Raw genomic sequence first — 17,010 nt, forward strand, 5'->3', positions numbered from 1 at the left:
AAGCAGTGGTATCAACGCAGAGTACTCAACACGCCTTCACTTAAAAAGATTTTGTTTTATCCATTTTATATATGTTTTCCTTAAAACTATGTAACTTTAACCCATTTCCGTCTACAGATAATAACATGATATAAATCCATGTAATAATTTCATGCTCTCTTCTTTCTTTCTCAATAATTCTCATAATTCCATTTTTTAATTTTTTTTAGACTCTATCAATTCTCTGGGAAGAAGAAGATATATATCAAGTTGATGAATTGATGCTTGATTTGTGCCATAAATCACTTGTAGCAAAAAAATGGAATAAGGATTTGAAAAGTTATATTTATGGTGTGCATGACTTATTGCTATGTCATCTAAGGACTAAACTAACACAAGACGAATTGATACAGATGCATAAATCTGTTATTGAGAAATATCGCGAACATTGCAATAATGATTTTTCAAAATTGCCAGATGATAATTATATTTATTCTTATATTGGCCACCATTTGGAGGAAGCAAAATTATTTGAGGAATTTCCGAAACTTTATTTGGACTTCAGTTTCATTCAAGCTAAAATAATGCATTCGGGTTTAACAGATCTATTACTGGATTTACAAAAATACAAAAGCTATATTACATGCTCTAATAACGAGTACGAAGCGCATTTCTCTAATATCGAAAGATTTCTTCAAGAACAAGCAAACATTATAGTAGAACATAGACGAAAGAAATGCTTAGATATAATTCAAATCGCAATGAACCATCCATATCAAGACTATGTTACGCAAACTGCCAAACAATTAGCTATGAGAAAAGGGAATTATCTATACTTATCTCATGATAAAACTCTCGAAAACGTGAATATATCGTTAATTCACGAAACATCAATGGATATCTGCACGTCATCTTTCACAGATTATTCTCATTTGATTCTGATTGGAACTACAAGGGGTAAAATAATTTTGTGGAATTGCAAAAACATGCAGCAACAAATTTTTAATGGACATAATGAAGAATGTTCAATTAAAAAACTTATTGTATCTACGAATGGTGATTGCTTCTTATCATTGAGCAGTGCTGGCATAATAAAGTTATTTCCTCTTCTGTTAAACGATGCATTTGAACCCAGTGATCAAGGTCATACTCATATGGAGAGCCCACGACAAAAACAAAGTGCCTGGTCTAACATGTTTACAAACAATAACGGTTTAGATGACAGTGTAGTAGAATTCTCGATTAAAGATGAAATGATATTAGACATGGCATTTGGATACGAAGACCAATACATTGCTGCGTGCACTAACAAAACAAAAATTCGGGTACTGTGTTTTAATCTTTTACACATGATTCTTTTACAAAATAAAGTTTTTTATCTTTTATTGTGTAATATACTTTTTTTAGAAAAATTATAATGTAATATATATAATGTATTATTCGTGTTTCTCTCTCTCTGTGATGTCTTATATGTTTTTTTTTTTTTTAGATGTGGAATCGAAAGGGGGAACTTGTGTTTACTATAAAAAAAGATCCCACGTAAGTGTACATATATATGTTAAATGATGATGTGTACGCACATTTGTGCGTATTAATATAACATAATATAGCATGTATTTGTTACAGGGAAATCATAACGAAAATAGCGTTTACTGCTCAAGCTTTGTTATTACATGTAATAGATGAATCAAAGATGGCCTTTACTGTATACTCCAATTGTAGCGATGATTACACTGCTTATCGATATCTTGCCTGTTACAATCTACAATTAAAGAGCGAAAAGGTCATTTTTTTTCATCATGTACCCAGGCACAATGACTCGTTAATGATTGCTACCGAAAAGCAAGCTATATGTGTAAAATGGTGGTGGGACGGGGACAATGTGCATAGTTTCTGTAAACAAAGAAAGGTGTTCATTGAAAATAGTCCTAAAACTTATGTTTGCGCAACTATAACTTATGATGGTGAATATATGATTATGGCTGATTCTGCGGGTTTTATAAATGTATGGCAAACCTCGGGTGGATATCCATTTATCGCTATTTACAAAAGTCGTGTCACATCCTTAGATACTTATTGCTTAGAAGAAGAAGGCTGTCATATTGTACGTATTCTTCTTTTATTAATTTAGTTATATATTTAACTATATTTTTATAAGATTATATGTTTGAAACGGTTAATAGTTTCTTCTTTTCTCTCAGATATGCGGAAACGGAAACAGATTATTTTACAAGTGGAACTTTCCAATACAAGAATCAAATACAATACCAAGGTAATACATTTATGCATCATTTTTACATTCTTTTTTCTTTCTCTCTTTCTCTCTTACATATATATATACTTTATATTTTAAACTTAATTAAATCTTATAGCACCATTTCTTTTGTTAAATTATAGGAAATGTTTATTTGACGCAATAGTTAAGCCTTATGATGAAACAGACATTATAGTCAAAGAGAGTCAGCTGAAGAAAATAATAATCTCACATGGGGAAGAAACAATAGAAGTTGAGTCAAAAGAAAAAATAGTAAACTTACAACTTTCTCCTGATGGAAAGGAAGTTGTATATGTTACAGAAAAATATAATCTTATATTATATGATATAACAAATGAAACATCCTATACTATTTTGAAGCTGGAAAAATTAAATATATTTCTGAAGATTATAAACATTTGTAACTGTAATGTAATAATGTGTGGATGGAACAATAGTAATTTAATGGTATGTATATAATAATTTCTAATTCAATTATTTAAAATATTTAAAAAATTAATTATATTTTTATTTTTATTAATTTTTATTCAATAGATGTGGCAACATTCTAAACAGATATTCGGAACCGATATACCTGCAGGACACATAATCGATATTCACAAATTAAATAATAATCATATGGCAATAATAACACAGAGTGACATAAAAACGATTTGGTTTAATCAATGCACTGAGACTATATTTTCGGAATTAATAAGTCAAGTTCCATTTGATCTGTCTTCAGATGTTACATTTAGTTGTTTTAGTCACAACAAAACTTATTTAGCGGTCTTAAATGAATCAAACCAATTAGTTTTATACTGCTTTTGCAAAAATAGAACAGTATTACTACCTTGTATAGAAATTAATGAACAGCCTTATTATACTTGTTTGTTTCCATGGAAAGCAACTTGCTGTGATATTTCGCAAAATGAACAATATATTGCTGTTGGAACTGAAAGAGGACAAATCATTGTAAGTTTTTTTTTTTTTTCACGATTTCTTAGCTTATTAATTACATGTTGTGATACAAATTTAATATTGCTCTTTCATTTTTAGATTATTGATATCAGAAAGCGGACAGAGATCATTCAATTATCTTTCCATAACAATCCTATTACACAATTGTTTTGGGCTCCGACTACCGTAAAGGTTCCGATTTTACTCTCAGTGACAAATAATGAACTAGTTTGGTGGAATATTGCTTTAACAAAGAGTAATGTAAAGAGAAGTCGAATGGGTATTAGGTCCAGTATAAGTACTCCATCACTCAGCTTAAATGCATTTAGGAACCTACAAATACCTTCTAGCCGAAGCCTAGATGCCGATATATCTAATTTACAAAATAATAATATATCAGACATAGATATTACTGTCAGTGCCGTTCGCACTGTGAGTGAATATTGGATAAACAAAATAGGCAGAGATCCTGAAGTACCAGAATTATTAGCAGTTGTCGAATTACCACCAAATCCAGACACGAAACTACTTGTTTCTACAGATTTTTCCAAATTCATTACAATTGACATGTATGGATCTATTAGTACATTTAAACTCATTGATTACAATATTTCAAAACTATACAGATGAATTAATGTAATATGCAATACTGCAAACGTGCAATTATATGTGATAATAGTATTACTGCCGCAGGATGTAAATACAAATTTTAAAAAAATACGATTACCAATGCATTTGTATTGGTTATTGCAATCTGAAATATACAGTAATACTGTATTGTTATATAAAAAATTAAAAAAAGAAATGCTAATTTAATATATAATGCAATATAGATTATAATAAGATACACAAAAATTAATATGTGTATCTAGAATGTTTATAATGACATAATATCTGTGTTTTACTGCATATTACATATGCTCAAGTTTACGTTAATGAATTGTATACACATATACCTATTTATATTCCATACTTAATATCAATGTCGCTGCCACTTGCATTTATCGACAAATTAGTCGTAACTTACTACTTATATGGTAAAGCTCATTATTAAACATGCATTTTTTTACAATGGAGCTTTTCTTGCTCTCTATATGTCTAATAAGTGCTACTACAATATATTACAATAGAATAGTTGGATTAATATATTTGTGCCATCGATAAAATCCTTTAAATATCTTTAAAATATACTAAGCTGCCAAATATACATACTTTACAAATATATTTTTATCCTCTTGCAAGTTTGCTGATTTTTGATAAATGCTACATCATTTTTATTGAAAGTATTTTAGAAAGTTCTTTAGAATGAATAATATATGTGTTTATGACAATTGTATCTTTTATATTGAAGACTTCAATCATTGCTTTTTGTATTATATTAAAGATTTAACGAATATAAGACTGATCAATGTGAAATGACTGCTCATGAATTTCACTGGATCCATCCAGTTAAATAATCGCTATGTATATATGGCAATTAATAGCATTACACACATACACATATTTAATGTATTACATGTAATTTATGTGCCTTATATATATATATATATATATATATATATATATATATATATATATATATATATATATAATATATAAATATGTAAGAACCCTTTTAATATGTGCATTTGTATAATGTATTATATTGCTGTCCTTATAAAGCTATATTGTGATTGAAACTTTTCTATCTAATTGTATTAGATTGTATCTATTTTAATGTTGAAACATTGGAATTGGAAAAGTTTCATCAAATTCATAGTTGTATCTCATAACTATGTAAAATAAGCGTGTCCTTTATCTTTGATAGAATTTTGTAATAGATTTTTTATTATTTTTTCTATATATCTCGATTTGTTAATTCTTATTTCTGTTAGTGTTACGGAATAAAGCACTTTTCGATCTTGTTAAGTTATCACATAAAGTATTGCACGATCTTATATGCTTCTATTGCATACATCAAAGAAAATAATTATACTTCAATAAGAGATGCTTTTTATACATAATATTCAAAACTATCAATATATTGTGGATTTATAATGTATTGCGAGCACAAGCTAAACTGAACTTTTAGAAAAAACGAGCAATTGATCAGTTAGACATTATATATTTTAATCCCTTAAGCACATTTTTTGAAATCAGTTATTTGTCCGTTATTTACAATCGCTTTGTATTGTATATTTTGAATTATTGTTACAAACATATATCGATATAATAAAAATTATATACATAATGCTTGTGTATATTTGTGTTTTCTGTAATGCTAATACACACACACGATATATTTTAAGCTGCTTTAAATCTTTGATTATATAAGAACGGATGCCAATTGTGTTTACGCCTGTTGTCCAAAAAAAGCAATATCACTATAAAAATACCATACATATGTATGAATATTAAATCATTATATAAAAAAATTATTAATTGATCATTAAAAATATAAAATTATATTATTGAAAAAAATTTTTCACTTTTCTTCTCGCTTGATTTTATTAGTCCACACGCACATTAGCACACAATCCATACTTATATAGTAAATATTTAATTTTGCGATTAATTTAAATTCATGCCAGGTAGCAAAAGTGGTCACTTGACGTCAAATATTACATCAAAATGATTACTTTTATTTGTTACCTGGGAATATATTTTCCCTCTTCGGCATATATGATAATATGTAAAAAAGGCATATTTATGTAAGACATTTCTCATAGATATATATTTCGAAACTGTAGTCATACTTCTTCAAATCACATTGCCAAAATGCGGGGAACAAATACTTTTGTTTTATTAATAGAAAATTTACCCATTGTAAAAGAGAAAAAGAAAAACAGACAACTTGGCGAACATCCGAGTATCCGATTCGGAACTCTCGGCCAATGTCAGCAAGAGCAAGGTCTTCCGCAACATCACTCATTGAAATATCTCTAATGTTCGACATATGTAATATACATATATAACTCAACTATACTTATATCAAGGACAGTAAATACCGCTTATATGACAAATGTTTTCTCTTCTCTTATATGAAAATATCCTGTGATCTCCTTGTCTTGGATCGAGTGAGCGTGATGGAAACTTTGAAGATATATTGTCCATTGTTTCATTTATTCAATAGCAGCCTCTTATCTGCGCCAAAAATTTGTATATTTTTTATTTTGTTTTTTCAAAGTGAATTTTTAAGTCCCTAACTTGACTTATTGGATAGCATGAAAAGATAAGCTTGAAATAAATAAATAAAAACGATATGGTAATGAAAAAATTAATAATTTAGCGAAAAGATAAATAAGATTCAGCGCGGCAAGTGGGTAGAGCGGATATTTAACTTTATTTAAATTTTAATCACTTTTACACAAGAATTAAAAACAAACGTTTCGGTTCCTTTTTCGGACCATTTCCAGCAAATTTACTTAGAGATGATAAGGTTGTGGAAAAAATTATATAAATAAATAAATGGAGTTGATAGGCCAGGAGATTTAAGACGTATATGCGGAGAATTCACATATATTAGGTACAATCAAATATGAAAATCCTACAATTAATACAAAATAATACTTTTTTAAATTAATAATAGAGCAAACGCATAGCAAAGTCCAAACACATAAGAGAAAGTTAAAATATAATTACCTCTTATATACAAATTCCGAGAGACGAGTGAGTTGTTGGACAGATTGTACATATTTAAATTATCAAATACATATATCGATAAGCGGACGATGACTGACTAGTCAAGATTACTAAAGGCGAGATATATATATATATATCCGAGAATACATTATAGATATGTTTACATATAAATAACAAACGTGACATTCAGAATTTTGATAATAACTTATGTCGATTACATTCGCGTGAGATGTAAGCATTCATCTGTGTCTGTTTGCAAATTAAGACTGTTTTGTTATTTTTTTAATGTAAGCATTTCTGTAGGTTATATACATTAACGGATTTTGAAAAAGAAAGACTCTTTGCGAATTAAATTTTAGGGAGACAACAGGGTATACAAAACAAAATAATAACAAAACATTTTTCAATTAATTTAGATGGAATTTATTTAGAATTAATACCCATACAGCACCGCAAGATTGCAACAACATTGCAGCAATATTTTTCTGCAAGATTGCAACATTGCAGAAACATTACGAAATGTTGCTGCAACGTTGTTATGATATTGCAGCAAACAGTAAAATGTCCGCCTACAGAAATATTGCAATATAATATTGCAGCAACATAGCAATATAATATATATGCAATAATGCTTTATGTATATTTATCGACATAATATTTTTAACATATGAAAAAAATAATAAGAAATTAGGCATATAAGAATCAGGATTTAGTGCGTATATAGATTTTCTGTATTATAATAATAACGAAATTATAAATTGCAAATTTTTCGGTACACATTCGACTTCCTTCAATGACAAAGAAATATCTAAGAGAAATAAGAAAAAACTCAATTTGCAATTTTATAAATTCATAATCTCTTTGTATCCGAAATATTCAGATATGCAAAAAGATTGTGGTGGATTTACGCGTACAAGTTTTTTCACATCTCTCTTGTCTTCATATAATCTCAAAATTTATTTATTAAAATTTGAAGTATCTTTTTTGCATGTTAAAAAATTATTATCACATTTTTGATTATATATAAAAATGGAAACTATTAAAAGAATTCTTAGTCCAATGTCTGAGTCCCCTCTGTGTTGAGGTTATATCATACAATTTAAGCTAATAAAAATAGTTATTATATCTTTAATCTTATTAGTCGCTCTTTGTAAACTTTATATAATCATCGTGACTAAAAATTAAATGCGGAATAGATAGCGCAATATGCGCCGCATAGCGGTAAACGAATGAACTAGCGATTATCGAATACTTTCTTTGGAATATTTTTGGAATGTTGCTGTAACATTACTAAAGTTATATTGTAAAATAATGTCTTTGTAATATTTCTGCAACATTAAACTACAATATGCAATATTGCAATATTGCAGCAATGTTGTTGCAAGCTTTAGTGCTGTATGGGTAGAGAGAGAGAGAGAGAATTTTTTAATTTGACAAAAATATATGATAGAAAAAATTGGGAACTTGTAATAAATGATAATCTTCAAATTGGGAAAAGAGAATTTACTGTCAAAAGAATAGCGATGTTAATTAAATAACAAAAAATTGTTTAATAGTTTCCATTTCTATATAAAACCAAGAATTTGATAATAAATTTTTAATATGCAAAATGTCTCAAGTATAATAGATATAAACTTTGAGAATATATAAAGACATCCAAGAGAGACTAGAAAAAACTCGATGTAATTTCGCGTAAATTCACAATTCTTTTTTCTTATCTCTCTTGGACGTCTTTACATATTCTCAAAGTTTATCTATTAAATTTGAAGCGTTCTGCATATTTGTAGCAACGCATTTCAATATTACAAATACATTGCATCGTAACATTATTGTTGTAGTCTTACATTATGTAGTCTTACATAATGTTTCTAAAGGCGGACATTTCAATGTTGCCGCAGGCTTGCAGTACATTGCAGAAAGATTTCGCAACTTCCATGCAATGTTACAAAATGTTTCAATGTAAGATCTATGCAACGTTTCTGCAATCTTTCGGTTCTGTATGGGTGCTTTGTTTGCGATAATTGAAATACTTATCTTATCATGTCATTCCATTACCTTTTAACAGATTCTCTTCTAATTATATCGCAACAAACTATAAGTTTTATCATTTCCCGATAATATAAGATAATATAGCACTTTGCATTATTTCATTAAAAATTTTCTTTCTCAAAACGACATTAAAAAGATATTCTTTCATCAAACGTGGCTGTATCCGCAAATTATATAGATATCTCAAAATTTAGTAAAAAAAAAAAAAAAGAAAAAAAAACATTCTGAGAATTAATAGAAATAATTTTTAAAAAAATTATCAATCTAAAAAAAAATTTTTTAAATTTTTCAGTTAAAAAAATTTTCAAATTATACGATTTCAAAAAATTGATCTCTTCTATATATAAATTATATAAATAGAAGAGATTTTTGAAGATTTAATCTTTTTCTATACAATTTTTTGTGAAATTTAATTTTTTAAAAATGAAAAATGCTTAACTTTGAGAAAACAAAAAAATTTTTTTGTAATTTATAATTTGTTTTGTCTTTTATTTATATTAATTTTCCCTGTCTTACTAAATTTTGAGAGCGAGGTCAATTTTCGCGTCCAATCTCGTCCCACCTCTGGTTTTCCATACGATACACGCGTCGAAGATTTCATAGCTCGTGGCAGCCAGACAATATTTAAAGTCTGGCGCGTACGTATAAGTCAGGCGCACAAATTCATCGTCAACGGGTAGAAGAAGGGTGGGGGTGAGAGGAGGAGGAGGAGGAGGAGAGAGAGAGAACGTTAGGTTAGAGAGAACTCGCTCTTACGAATCGCAAGCGAGGTCGAGGGAGGTGAGCGAGAAGCAAGATCGCGCGAGCGTCATCGCGACCAATCGGCGACACTTTGCGTCTCTCGGTCGCAGCGTTCGGATCGCCTTGTCCCATTGATCGTTGGGCGCCTTTTTTTCCGCGATCGTCCTCTATTTTATTCTACGCGAAGTATTGAATCGATCCGCCGAAATCTCCGTATTTCGAGGACCATGTCGGTAATTTATAGGAATTCGATGAACGCCATCGGCAAGTTCGTGCCCGAAGGACTGCAGCCTCTGTGGAAACATCCAGCTGGTGAGTAGAGTGATCGATCAGGTAGCAGGGTAGCACGTGCGTCTGTATATGCATGATGTACCGAGAGAGAGAGAGAGAGAAATGTGTATACCCTCTATACGCTAAATAGTATTTCCCTTCGAGATTGGACATTAAAAACGCTCGCTCTATATATTTTTGTTATCTCTTTGATCTTTGAACCCAGATAGCATACATTTATTCTATAAACATTCTATAAATATCCTTCGATGAATATTTGAATATTCTAATAGAGCGAAAAAACAAAAAAACAAAAAACGATCTATGAATCCGCATATAACTTCAAGATGAGATCGTTCTAAATGCAATGTTCTAAAAGCAGATTTATAAAATATTCTTTTAACACAAGAATATTCCACCAAGATTTATAGATAATTCCATAAAAATATCCTCAAAATAGTATACAGGATGTTTCAAAAGTGGAGATCAATCGTACGATATTGGGAACTTAAAAATAAGAAAAAGATGGTACGAACATTAGGTCTGGAAATGCGTCGTTTTCGAGTTATCGCTATTTTTATGTTGAAATTTCAAATTGCTTCACTTTCGAATTTTTTTTTTTTTTTTTTTTTTTTGGTCAAAATTGAAAGGGGATGGTTTTTATGAATTTTACAACATTAAAGTCAAATAAAAGTTGTGGACTGCTTTAGAACTACTCAGGATAAAATAAAAAAAATAAATAGATACAAGACCATCTCTTCTTTCAATTTTAACTAAAGAATTCGAAAACAAAACAATGTGAAATTTCAATGTAAAAATGGCGATAATTCGAAAACAATGCATTTCTGGACCTATGTTTTCATATCAATTCTTTTTGAAACATTCGATATATTTGACGCTAAATAGAATAGTCAAAGAATATATCGTGCTATCTGGGGAGCAATGACTGGTGAATTTTTTTTAATTTTTGCAAAGTGTATTCTCTATTTTTCCCGTGAAATAATATAACGCGGAAATGTTGCTCTACTTAATCGCTATTTTATCTCGATCTTATCGATCAGTGAGACGCAAGCGTTCCTTCCGCATCTTTTATTATCGCGCGAGACTTGCGTAAGATATTGGCGACACGCATTTTGCCTTTCTTCAAGGTCAATGTATTCTTAAATTAGGTCTTGCATATCTGCATACTGGATTATAATAAACTCGCGCGATTTATCCTACTCACATTTTCCATGCTGAATTTTATCGATTCCGCGATGTTATCAATCTGAAGAGAGTACTTGAAGATATTTATTCGCGACACTTATCGGTATGCAAATTGCGCGAATTTATCTCTACACAGATATACGTGTGTACTTTTTGATATAGATGAAACCAAAATATTACCAAATAATATTAATTGATAGGAGAGACATACAGGATGTTTCAAAGTTAAACGATCGAATTCTTTTGCAGCAATGTTACAATCTTGCAAGTTGCAATGAAATATTGTTGAGACATTATTGGAATATGGAATTGTAATATTTTATGAGAATGTTACAGCAACATTTCAAAAACATTACAAAAGACAATTTTTGATAATCGCTACTTCGTTCGTTTACCACTATGCGCGTTGCGTTATCTATCCCGTATTTAAGTTTTAATCACGATGGTTATATAAAGCTTGCAAAAAGCGGTTGGTAATATTAAAGGTATAATAACTATTTTTATTAGATTAATTTGTCTGATACAATGCCAACACAGGAAATTCAGATATTGAATTGAGTGTTCAGAAATCGGACAAATAATTATCCGAAAAAAGTTAAAATTATCCGTTTATTGTCTACTTAAGATATGGAGTTTAATATTTATATAAATAAAATTTTAATTTTTATGAATTAAATTATTTAATCATTATCAATTTCTTAAACTTGTAAATAATTTATAAAATAGCGATGTTAATTAGATAACAGAAAATTATTTAATAGTTCCCATTTTTATATAAAAGCAAAAATTTGATAATAATTTTTTAATATGCAAAATGCTTCAAATTTAATAGATAAACTTGGAGAATATATAAATACATCCAAGAGAGACGAGAAAAAAACTCGTTGTAATTGCGCAAATTCACAATCTTTTTTCTTATCTCTTTTGGATGTTTCTATATGTTCTCAAAGTTTATGTATTAAATTTGAAGCGTTTTGCATATTTGTAGCAATGTATTTAAATATTACAAATACATTGCACCGTAACATTACTGTAGTCTTACATTGAAATATTTCTGAGGGCGGACATTTCAACGTTGCCGCAGGCTTGCAGTAACATTGCAGAAATATTTCGCAACTTCTATGCAATATTACAATATTTCAATGTAAGATCTGTGCAACGTTTTTGCAATCTTTCGGTGCTGTATGGGTTAACACAAAAAATTTTAACCGGTATGTTTTTTAACAAGAAAACACAAACTTTCCAATTGTATATGTAATCTGATATTTGACGTCGAGTTGTCCTATTTTTCGCCAAAATCATTAGCGCCGAAACGGTCGCATCATCGCCGAATTACAACATGAATGGAGACAAGGCTTCGGCGGGTCTGTGTTAAAGCTACTCTCTAACAAATTTACTCGCGCTATTAGAGCGGAAACTCGGATAAATAGAGCGAATAACGTCGGAGCAGTGCGAACAGTGGCGTAACTACCACCCGGGAAGCCCGGGCACGTCCCGGGGACCCCAGCTTGGAAGAGGCCCTTAAATATCCAGGGCTGTTAACATGCTATTCGAAATGAATATAGTGGAGCGTGTACATACGGTCGCTTCCGTAGTACGTGCCGCTGCCGCTAGGCGATGCGGCCCGCTCTCAGAGCTGCCAGATTGAAGCCGGAACGGTATTACTAGGTGGTGGGGATGGACCGATTCAGAAATTAATAAGAAATCTAATGATATTTTTTTAAAAATGATTTTTTATTCATCGTTTTATATCTAATAAAAATTGAAATAGAAATAATTCTCCATCGAGATTGATAAAATGAACACTGCTTACTTTGTATAGGTAGTCTTTATATTTAGTTGATAGCATCGTTACATAATATTAACTATACAAATAAACTTTACTCCTTTCTGCCATTTCAGAAATATTTTCAAAGAATGCTGGATCGACGGCCAATCTTACTTTAGGTGGCTGAATCAACGGCCATTTTAGTTTAAACAGTGGGCGATTTACCAATAAGCCCTCCTAGAGCTGCAGGTTCCAGAGAGGATACACAGCTAAAAAAAAACTTGAAAATTTTTTTCTTAGTTTTCGTAAAAAAGGTTAATATAATTTTAAAATATAAAAAATATATATAACAAATAAAAAATATAAAAAATATTTATAAAGATAAAAAATACAAAAATATGCAAAGAAAATAAACAAAACAAAACAACCTTGCCATTGACGGTCCAAAGCTCGTATAAGAAAAAAGGAGGGGGGTTTTGTGTGAGCCGTAGATTACTTAGATAGCTGGATCAACAACCAATCTTGCCTTAATCTTGTTCTATTCGTTTTCGTTGTCAAAAATAGGGGTTTCGTTTCCATTTGAAAATTTCAAGTTGACCTTGGAATGATCTATAAATTTGACCCCTATATCATGGGTCCCAGCGAAGGGCCCCATTCAATTTTTGTCTGGGGCCACCAACATTGTAGTTACGCTAGTGAGTGCGAATGTATGTGGCATCGATTATCATGTCTGCAGTGATCGTATATTCGAATATTATATATGGATATATTTTTCTCTGTATTTATCTATTATCTCTAACTAAAATTGCTGCGTTATGAAACATCGAGTGAGTCATAAAGAATATTGCACGCGAGAGATAATTGAGAGGAAAACATGTTGCAGGCATGGCACAACATTTGACTAAATGCATTGTATATTATAAGAGTGTTACAATACCTATATTTTCTGTAATTTGTGTTAATCGCCATGTCCTTTTTAGGTCCGCAGACCATCTTCTTCTGGGCGCCGATTTTCAAATGGGTTAGTAATACATTTTTATCTTCTCAATATATCAATTTCATTGACTCGTTATAATTCCGATAAATTAACTAGTAAATATAAAAATCTGAATAATCAGAGATTCAAACACAGTGTTATATATAAATATAAATTATTGATTTTCGTAATAAATTTCAATTTCACATCTGAAATTTTTTTCTCTTTCACACAGTCTAAAAAAAAGAAATATTTTTTTATTTGTCCAATTTTTAAAAAAGCGTTGTCACAAAACGTTATATGATTGAATAATGTCATGCCTGTATGTAACTAGTATACAAACCAGTTTTGCTTCAAGGCAATTACGTAATGCAATATTGGCAAAAATGTAGGCGTGTGTACCAGAAATGCTCTAAATTAAATGCTGTGTTCATTCGTACTATATCGATTTCTCTTGCAATTTGGTAATTTTACAGCAATTCTGAAATATATATATATTAAAAATAATATATGTATGTGCGTGTGTGTATACGTATATTTATTATTTTATATATATACATTTTATTTTAACGGCGAATGACATTTTATAATGTCGCGCTAAATTAAAAGTAATATAAATATAAAATTCGTGATATCAATCGTAGAACAAAATTTATTCGATTGCCATGTCTCTCGCTGTTTATTTATATCTGTATAGATCGACGACTGTGTAACGAAAACAATTTCTTATTTATATAAGTTTACCAACTTGTAAAAAAATAAATACATAAAATTCAAATGGAAATGCGGTCAACTTAAAATTATACCGCATCATATAATGCTTAAGATTCATTTCTTGTTTATTATTTTTTTTTTTTTTAAAGCAGAAAGACAATGCCATGATTATAAGATATTATTCCTTTTGCAATCTGCAGGGGCTCGTCATTGCCGGCCTCGGTGATCTACAAAGGCCAGCGGAAAAGATTTCCGTTAGTCAATCTGGTGCCTTGGGCATTACGGGGTTGATTTGGACCAGATATTCCTTAGTCATCATCCCAAGAAATTGGAGTCTTTTTAGCGTGAATCTCTTCGTCGCGTTTACAGCTATATACCAAATTACGAGAGCTTTGAGGTGAATATATCATATCTCGACACGTGTCTTAAACAGGAAGTAAACGGATCGGTTACGTTATTGAATCTCAAAATATATTACATTTATTCATTTTTGATGTAGCTGATCCGTCCCTCAATTCCTCCTTAAATCGCGCTATTTATAAATTTTGTTTAATAAATCCGCATTTTTTTGAGATTTGTATTTCGAGAGTTTTATATAAATATCATGTTTCCTGAGTATTATTTTTATTATCTCTATTTCGTTTTCATCCTCTAATAAGTCTTATGTACGTAAGAGAAACGAGGTTTCTCGTTTATCTTTATACGCGTTTCTGTAAAACATTTAACGCTACAAGAGGAATTAGTTAAGCAAACGAGTCTGCTAACTTTTTTGTTTCTTTGTTTCATTTGCGCACGACGTCTTGCATTATTTATCTCGCTTAATGTCATAGAACACGATGTTGTTTCAATCGTTGATTGCTTTTTACTCCGAGAGTTTACCGAATCAACATTTGTTTCAGGTATCAGTACCAACAAGAAGCTCTGGAGGCTACGAAGACGACTCCATCAAACGTAGCTCACTAATGATAACTGTACTAGATATTGTACATTCCTAGGGGACGAAAATAAGAATATATTTAATTTTTCGCGTTTTGCGAAACGTTCACGTTATTATTTAACTTGTTGAGACGGATAGTCTAGTGACGTCTAGTTTATCTGACCAATATATCTTAATGACGAACGAGAAAATATAAAGATAATCATCAAGTTATTAAATTTACTTAAATTTCTTAAAATCGTATATACATATAATGTATAATTGCGTTTAAAGAGACAGATTTATTAGTAAATCAGGCATTATAGACATTTATAAATAGGGCGAACCGTCTGGAATATTGTCTGGAATAATAGAAGAAGATAATTCTAAAAAGACATTTAAATCGATCTGGAGCAACAATCTGACATCTGAATGATATTTAATTGGCGTCGTGATTAGGACGTCTTCTAAACTTCTTCGAGATACCTTTATCTATTTATCGCATAAGATGAGTCGAACGGAACAAGTTACAAGTTTTATGTAATGTCGATTGAGTTTTTTGGATGCCAAACTGTGATACGTATGACGCATAATGTTTGGTCGTAACGTTGACGTTACGTAATAAATCAATATTGTACGCTTAGATTAAGTATAACTACGATCGACTGGAGTCTTGCCAAATCTAGCAAGTAACAGACATTGCAAATTTGACCACATCGTACATACTGGTCCCATTGATTGTACATACATACACTTGTCCTCGGCCGTTATGCGTCACGTGCGTTTCATCTCGCGACGTAAGAATACCCACGGTGCTTCCGCCCGACATATCGACACTACACGACGTTTCAAAGGAGAATGGACGAATGTACAAAAGTGTATATCTCACTTATTATTGCTGTAACTGCCTCGCTCTGATTAGTTGAAATAAATTATAAGATATTTTTAATATCATTGTGTTATGAAATGTATAGCGAGCAACCGCATTCGAAATTCAGCAGCACATATGTATATAGTTGAACCTGTAAAATGTTGAATTATGCGCAAATATTTATGGATAATGGTAAGTTGTTAGACGTTAAAGCGCGCGGCGTGATGTTTCGTTCCTTGATTATCATACCTTGCTTTTAAGACGCAGAAAAGTGGCGTGCTCGATAATGAGAATAATGCACGTTAAAGTCTATTCATCCTCCGAACGCTGAGCACAAATATTTCACATCACCGATCAAGGTAGACATTCTGTTTGATTAATGGTTTTTATCATATTTCCGCGACGACAGTCTCGTGTCACCATGGATACAATAAAGATTACGATTCGTCAATAGCTTTTAAGTTTGTAAATTTGTGTTATTAATCATTATAATATCAATTTTGATAAAGTTATACAGTACCTGGATTACATAAGATATATTGGTTGTCGATAATATATATATATATATATATATATATATATATATATATATATATATATATATATATATATATGTATATATGCTGATAATTTGTGACTTGTCTATGTCAAAATTATCGGAACTCTGATTTACAAAACGAAAATC

The 17,010-nt window shown here is 30.5% G+C and overlaps 2 protein-coding genes across 2 annotated transcripts; both read left to right on the forward strand.

Annotated features, from left to right (window-relative positions):
• Positions 1–213: 213 nt before the first annotated feature.
• LOC138938589 (apoptotic protease-activating factor 1) lies at positions 214–4,263 on the forward strand. The gene is made up of 7 exons (XM_070305682.1): positions 214–1,304; positions 1,469–1,518; positions 1,606–2,083; positions 2,181–2,251; positions 2,377–2,701; positions 2,789–3,208; positions 3,293–4,263. Exons 1-7 carry the CDS (start codon positions 261–263, stop codon positions 3,821–3,823), a joined length of 2,919 nt encoding a protein of 972 aa, XP_070161783.1. The 5' UTR covers positions 214–260; the 3' UTR covers positions 3,824–4,263.
• A 5,373-nt stretch (positions 4,264–9,636) lies between these two features.
• Positions 9,637–16,403, forward strand: LOC138938822 (uncharacterized). The gene is made up of 4 exons (XM_070306127.1): positions 9,637–9,916; positions 13,829–13,869; positions 14,739–14,935; positions 15,438–16,403. Exons 1-4 carry the CDS (start codon positions 9,832–9,834, stop codon positions 15,499–15,501), a joined length of 387 nt encoding a protein of 128 aa, XP_070162228.1. The 5' UTR covers positions 9,637–9,831; the 3' UTR covers positions 15,502–16,403.
• The last annotated feature ends 607 nt before the right edge of the window (positions 16,404–17,010 follow it).

The sequence above is a fragment of the Polyergus mexicanus genome, unplaced genomic scaffold (genome assembly GCF_030449975.1).
Source record: "Polyergus mexicanus isolate NDT 795.1 unplaced genomic scaffold, iyPolMexi1.0 SCAF_13, whole genome shotgun sequence".
Classification (NCBI taxonomy): Eukaryota; Metazoa; Arthropoda; class Insecta; order Hymenoptera; family Formicidae; genus Polyergus; species Polyergus mexicanus.